The sequence below is a fragment of the Brassica napus genome, chromosome A3 (assembly GCF_020379485.1).
Source record: "Brassica napus cultivar Da-Ae chromosome A3, Da-Ae, whole genome shotgun sequence".
Classification (NCBI taxonomy): domain Eukaryota; kingdom Viridiplantae; phylum Streptophyta; class Magnoliopsida; order Brassicales; family Brassicaceae; genus Brassica; species Brassica napus.
The window spans coordinates 36,106,133-36,113,637 of record NC_063436.1 but is presented as its reverse complement, the minus strand read 5'-3'; the positions used below and the strand labels follow the sequence as shown (position 1 = coordinate 36,113,637).

Sequence of the window (7,505 nt, the reverse complement as noted above, 5' to 3'; positions counted from 1 at the left end):
GAGCTGTGTGCGTGCTCCGTCGCTACGTAGCGAACGAGCTGTGTGCGTGCTCGGTCGCTTCGTAGCGACCGAGCTGTGTGTGTTCTCGGTCGCTACGTAGGGACCGAGCTGTGTGCGTGCTCGGTCGCTACGTAGCGAGTGGAAGCAAGCCGAGAAGAGTTCTACTTGTTTTCGTCGTAAAATCTCAACAGAAACTCCGATTGAGACGAAACGAAATGAATTTCGATGAGGATTCAAAAGAGATCCCAAAGGAGGACATTTCTGAGGCCTGACAGATTGCTATGTAGCGAGTGACGGTCTGACAGGTCGCTACATAGCGAGTGGAAGCAAGCCAAGAAAAGTCCTACTTGTTTTCGTCGTAAAATCTCAACGGAAACTCCGATTGAGACGAAACGAAAAGCGTTTCGATGAGGATTCAAACGAGAACGCCAAGGAGGACCTTTCTGAGGCCTAACAGGTTGCTATGTAGCGAGTGACGGTCTGACAGGTCGCTACGTAGTGAGTGGAAGCAAGCCGAGAAGAGTCATACTTGTTTTCGTCGTTAAATCTCAACGGAAACTCCGATTGAGACGAAACGAAACGAATTTCGATGAGGGTTCAAAAGAGAACCCAAAGGAGGACCTTTCTGAGGCCTGACAGGTCGCTATGTAGCGAGTGACGTTCTGACAGGTCGCTACGTAGCGAGTGGAAGCAAGCCGAGAAGAGTCCTACTTGTTTTCGTCGTAAAATCTCAACGGAAACTCCGATTGAGACGAAACAAAAAGCATTTCGATAAGGATTCAAAGAGAACCCAAAGGAGGACCTTTCTGAGGCCTGACAGGTCGCTATGTAGCGAGTGACGGTCTGACAGGTCGCTACGTAGCGAGTGGAAGCAAGCCAAAAAGAGTCCTACTTGTTTTCGTCGTAAAATCTCAACGGAAACTCCGATTGAGACGAAACGAAAATCGTTTCGATGAGGATTTAAACGAGAACGCAAAGGAGGACCTTAGTGAGGCCTAACAGGTCGCTACGTAGCGAGTGGAAAGTTGGCTTGAGCTCGGTCGCTACGTAGCGACCGAGCCGTGGGCGTAGCGACCGAGCTGTGTTCGTGCTCGGTCGCTACGTAGCGACCGAGCTGTGTGAGTGCTTGGTCGCTACGTAGCGACCGAGCATTGTGCGTGCTCGGTGCTACGTAGACCGAGCTGTGTGTGTGCAAGGTCGCTACGTAGCGACCGAGCTGTGTGCGCGCTCGGTCGCTACGTAGCGACCAAGCTGTGTGCGCGCTCGGTCGCTACGTAGCGACCGAGCTGTGTGCGTGCTCGGTCGCTACGTAGCGACCGAGCCGTGTGCGTGCTCGGTCGCTACAAAGCGACCGAGCTGTGTGCGTGCTCCGTCGCTACGTAGCGAACGAGCTGTGTGCGTGCTCTGTCGCTTCGTAGCGACCGAGCTGTGTGTGTTCTCGGTCGCTACGTAGGGACCGAGCTGTGTACGTGCTTGGTCGCTACGTAGCGACCGAGCTGTGTGCGTGCTCGGTCGCTACTTAGCGACCGAGATTGGCTAGAGCTTGATCGCTACGTAGCGACTGAGCCGTGTAATCGATTTGCTGCGCTTCCTTTTTCCGCGATTAACCTAGGGTTTTCTGTGGTTTTTTTGGGAGAACAAGTTTTACCCTTCCGAAAACGTTTCGGAAAACGTGTTTTGGTAAGACCCATATGCATTGAAATTTCTTTTGTTCGGTAGGGAGACAAACTTACGGGGTTTGATAAGATTTATCATTTCCCTTAGAGAGAAAACAGTAGGTCTTATTTCGAGTCCGCGTAAGATCGTTGCGATCATTACAAGAGATCATAAAAGCTTTGGCCGCAAAGGCTGTCAGCGAGTTATTTTGTTCTAGCGGCCTAAAAGCTCAAACCTAGTTGAGTCGCAGCTCGATAAAAAAAAGACGAAAAAGATACAGAAATGGTTTTTGATTGATTTCGGACTGAACCTTGTTAAAGGCTGCCTACGTACCCTTTTCGAGGATCAAGCCGAACGTAGTTCAATTAATAGAGCTGGACAAGAGATCGAACTGGCTGGGCGAGTTCGTCTAGTAATTGAGTGCCAGTCATAGAAACCGAACTTGTCGAGAATAAAGCCTAAAGTTTCTAAGTGTGGAGACTTCTGAGTCTAAAAATGTCCCTCCCCGTGCCTCTCGCCTAGGACTCCTTATATACTCGCTCCTAGGTCGGTTTACGCTTTTCCCCTTCTGCCCTTAAGCCGTCATAGCTTAAAAATGAAAATATTCCATTTTTCCCGATCTTCGTTATTATCTTCGAAAACTTCGTATTTATCCGCAAAATCTTGATATTTATCTTTCCTTGCGAACCAAGCATAAACCGTCCTATGGTTTATGGGCTTTGGTTAAGAAATCGTAAGTGGGCTTCGAGTCACGTCTTAGGTCTCTTTGGGCCGTCTTTTGACTCGAAACGTTTATTACGGCTGTTTATTGATAAAAACAAACTTTTCGTGGTTTTTATCGTAAAGTTCGATTGATGAATTCAAATGACGAGAAACATGAAATGGGTTTGCTACGGTGATCGGGAGATAGTATTAAAGAGTAGACAAGAATGCATGGATCCGTGTCGTATCGACGTTTCGGGAAAGCTCGATCGCTTTGTAACGATCGAAGCGTGCACGTGCTCGGTCACTATGTACCAAGCTTGGCTCAAGCTTGGTCGCTACGTAACGACCGAGCTTGGCTAGAGCTCAGTCGCTATGTAGCGACCGAGCAGTGTGCATGCTTGGTTGCTGCGTAGCGATTGTGCTTGGCTTGTCCATGGTCCGATCGCATACTCGAGCTCGTCCCTGGCTGGTTTCGATACGTGTCTTTTGCCTTCGGACAATCGGTATTTAGTGGTTCGATTGAGATTTGAACAAGATTTTACCGCAAGGCTCTTCGTAAATATTTCTCTACGAAGATTACTTTTCTTAAAAACGTTCATGCCGATTTTTACGGACTTTCAGACATTAATTCCGTCGTGACCGATTTTGACCCCAACAGTGTCCGTATAAGACTTTGCAATCCTTCGTATCATGTGATTTGACCTCATGATAGGAACACCATTTACTCGGCTCGACGGCATTCGAGCTTGTTGGTTCGGGGGAACTAGACTTTTGCTGACTGGTATCTCAATCCCAATGATTCCACCCCTTCTCTCGCACTACTGTGGCGGAGCCTGATGGTTTGCTTTCGTCTATAGCGTTCATATAACCTTTCTTCTGGTTAGGCTTGCCACCTGTTGAATGTTGGCGCGGTTCGTGACGAGCGTCATTTGTCCGGGCGGGAGTCTGTTTCCCCGCTGCTTCTTTAGCCGCCTTAGCCTTAGTATCCTCCTCCATCCGAATGAATTTATTGGATCGAGCGATGGCATCCGGTACTGACCTCGTTGGGTGTCGGTAAATATCAGCCTGAAATGGTGACTTAATGTGGAGGGTGTTCATCAACGACTCCACGGCTATATAGTCTGGTACTTCGACTTTCGAGACAATGGATTTGAACTTTTCCATAAAATATCTCAAGCTCTGCCCGTTTGCGTGGTTGAGGTTCCAAAGATCCGTGGCGGTGGCTTCTTGTCGAGTGAACATGATGTAATTTTTGAGGAAAGCCGTCGAGAGGTAGTGAAAACTATCAACGGAGTTCTCCTGAAAACCGGTGAACCAGTTAAGAGCGATGCCTTCTAGGGTTTCGACGAAAAGTTGACAAAAGCCGGCGTCTTTTTCCTCATCAGAGAGGTTCGTGCCTCGCATCGCGATATTGAAGGATGTGACGTGAGCAGAAGGGTCGGATACACCGTCGAAGGTTGGAAGGTTGAGCTTTTCCATCTTTCGGAGGCGGATCTTCGTTATCTTCTCGGTGAATGGCATCCGGAGAGATTCTGCTAGGACTCGCTCGATCTGAGGAGCGGACGTGGTGACATGATGAATCTTGGAGTTTATATCCAGCACCGACTGTTTCAACACGGCGAGCTCGTTTATCGTCTGCGTATCAAGACCTGCGGGGGTTTGGGCCACGTCATCATCGACGACATCTTGGTTGGCAGTCTGCGTTGGTGCTGCTCCAGTTGCTCTCTTTGTGCTAAACAGATTTCTTCGGTATTGCGCCGTCGAGGCTTCCACGTTCGCAGCGAGGGGAGCTAAGATCTTCGCGAGCGCCGCGATTTGGTCGGTCGTCGCTTTCTGGGCTGCGTCTTGCTGCGCAAGGCGCACCATGATAGTTTCTATTGAAGCAGGTTGGAGTGGATATAATCTAATGAATATTACAAATAACAATTTATGGAAACTATTCTCGAAATTATTGATAGACTAATAATGTTTTATTTATTACTTTTAATATTTATAACCTATAAAATAAAATGAACGAAATTTTATATAAGATAATTATAATAGTTTTATCCTCTACTTGATGAACCGTGTTCGAATATAATTATATAATAACTATTTTAAATATTACAAAATCCAAAAATGTTTATTAATATTATTTTTAAATTATTTATCGTTGTTTAAAGAATAAATTTATCAGAATTTTATAATAATTTATAACATGCGTACAAAATGCAAGGCAAAGTTGCAATTTCAAGAGTTAAGTCGAGATCTGGATTAAAAATCCTAATAACTCGTAAAGAAGGGAAGACGAAGACAAAAACATTGAATGTTGTCTACAAACAAATTTTTCAAAATATTCCGTATTCTCGGTACGTAATTTTAATCTACTTTTTTCAAATACAAATTTTAAAATATAAACTGTTACAATTATTTATTTTTGTATTTGCCAGATGGGTTGTGATGAGTTAGGAGACCGATGACGGTACGTCAATTTAATATTATTTCATGTTCAATAAAATTTAGAAATTTAAATCTATCAAATAATGTTAACCCGTCAAATTGCTTACAAAATTTATTTAATTTTTTGCACGTTTCTAATTGAATTTGCTTTCTTTATCGAGAAATCTACTTCATAATTTATATTATTTATGGATAATATTTTGATTTTTTATATTTTCTTTTAATATGTCTACATAAATGTTTGTTTATTATTTATGGAAAAATAATATTATTCACCTAAATAAAGAATTACGACACATATACAATCTTCTTATACATTAAAAGAGAAGTCACTTTAGTGATTTCTGCTGACATGGCATTAATATAGAGCTTCTCAGAAAAATTGTTTTAATTCTATTGGTCGATTTTTTGAATTTTATTTTTCATTTATTTTAATCAATCGCTTATGTAGACAAGCCCAAAACTATTGCCGATTTAGTTTAGCATTGGGCAAGATTTAGAACTAAGCCAAATATTAAAAACTTTCCTTATTATTCAAACAGTAAACTTGCGCATGTTGATATCATATTAATTACATTTGCTTAGAAAATATTATAATGTTTCTAATTAGTAGGGGTGGGCGTTCGGGTACCCATTCGGGTTCGGGTCGGGTATTTTGGATTTTCGAGTATTTCGATATAGAGGTGTAGAACCTGTTCGGGTATTTATGTACTTCGGGTTGGGTTCGGGTATTTTTAGTTCGGATTCAGTTATTTCAGATCGGATTTGGATATTTAGATTTGAAAAAAAAAATTAAAATTTTCATTTCTCAAGTTTCTTATATTTAAAAATATAACTTTCAGTTAACTAATTTTTTATTTTTAATAGATTGAATGGTTAATAGATTTAGACATAAAAATTTAAAACTAAAAAGGCATTAATTTAGTTATTTTTTAAAAATATTTGGATGTAATTTTTTTTTAATTTTTTAAATAAAAAACTTGACATGCATTTTCGGATCGGGTTCTGGTGCCACTTCGGATATCGGGTAAAGTGCCCACCCCTACTAATTAGGTTGTTTGTTTTTAATAACTTACCTTTCTAATATGGATTACTTGCGCAAGTTAAAATCATTAAATATGCAAATAACTTATTGACAAAATTTGTTTTTAATAACTTACCTTTCTAATATAGATTACTTGCGCAAGTTGAAATCATTAAATATGCAAATAACTTATTGACAATATTTGTTTTTAATAACTTACCTTTCTAATATAGATTACTTGCGCAAGTTGAAATCATTAAATATGCAAATCACTTATTCACAATATGGATTACTTGCGCAAGTTGAAATCATTAAATTTTATCGATTTAGTTTACCCTTGGGCAAGATTTAGAATTAAGACAAATATTAAAAACTTTCTTTATTATTCAAACGGTAAACTTGCGCATGTTGATATCATATTTATTATATTGCTTACAAAATATTTTAATGTTTCTAATTAGGTTGTTTGTTTTTAATAACTTACCTTTCTAATATGGATTACTTGCGCAAGTTAAAATCATATCATATGCAAATCATTTTTTGACAATACACATTTAATATCTTTCTTTAAACGATTTTATTATTTATTGTGCAAAATATTAAAATCATTAATATGAGAATAAATCGACTGTATATATATAGGAGACACCCAAGGTCTTAAAATACAAACATTATCTTTTCATTCTTTAAAGTATTATTCACAAATCTCTCCTCTCATACTATTAAGGTATTACGACAATGCTGCTTGTGTGCTAAGAAAAATGTGTTTAGACGCAAAGGCTCCTCATCTTTAGAACTCTGAACTCAACTCTTTGTATCTTGTCTCCAAAAAGCATGTCTGGTCTACCTTTTCCATGTGTTGAATACTGGTAACGACAATATGGTCTTCCTTTTTTTATATGTAGACCAGGTCGTGAGAGTGATAGTGATCCAGAAAACCTTGATTGAACATGCTGAGAAGTTTCGCCAAGTTAAAGCAGTTCTTGAAGAGGTTCTTTAGTACTTTCTCTCTCTTTGTTGAATATTGTCCGGGAAAGTATTACATAGTATCATTTAGTAATAGTATCTTATATTATTTTTTTTTGTTGAATATACTATCTTATAAGTAAGCTAGCATTATGCATTTTTTATTTAATTCATGAGGTCATTTTCTCACAGCAGAGAACCTTTTGGAATGGCGCATGGAGGAAATTTCTCAGGGATATACAGGAAGGTTCAACTGAAGCCGCTGAAATGGGATGGTGAAGGCGAAGAATAAAGACCTGTAGAAGCCCTTATGATTCTTAAATACGGCGGTGTTCTAACTCACGCTGGTAGCCAATAGGTGTTTACATAATCTACCATTTAATTTGTCATTGTTATATATATATATATATATATATATATATATATATATGTTTTCCAAATATGGAAGAATTGTTTAACTTATTGACGTTTAACATCACTTGCCATATAATCTAATGAATATTACAAATAACAATTTATGGAAACTATTCTCGAAATTATTGATAGACTAATAATGTTTTATTTATTACTTTTAATATTTATAACCTATAAAATAAAATGAACGAAATTTTATATAAGATAATTATAATAGTTTTATCCTCTACTTGATGAACCGTGTTCGAATATAATTATATAATAACTATTTTAAATATTACAAAATCCAAAAATGTTTATT

At 39.3% G+C, this 7,505-nt stretch overlaps 1 protein-coding gene across 1 annotated transcript; it reads right to left on the bottom strand.

The window, feature by feature from the left end:
- Window positions 1-3,147: 3,147 nt before the first annotated feature.
- Window positions 3,148-4,227, bottom strand: LOC106417443. Its single transcript, XM_048777164.1, has one exon. It carries the CDS (start codon window positions 4,225-4,227, stop codon window positions 3,148-3,150), a length of 1,080 nt encoding a protein of 359 aa, XP_048633121.1.
- Window positions 4,228-7,505: the final 3,278 nt, after the last annotated feature.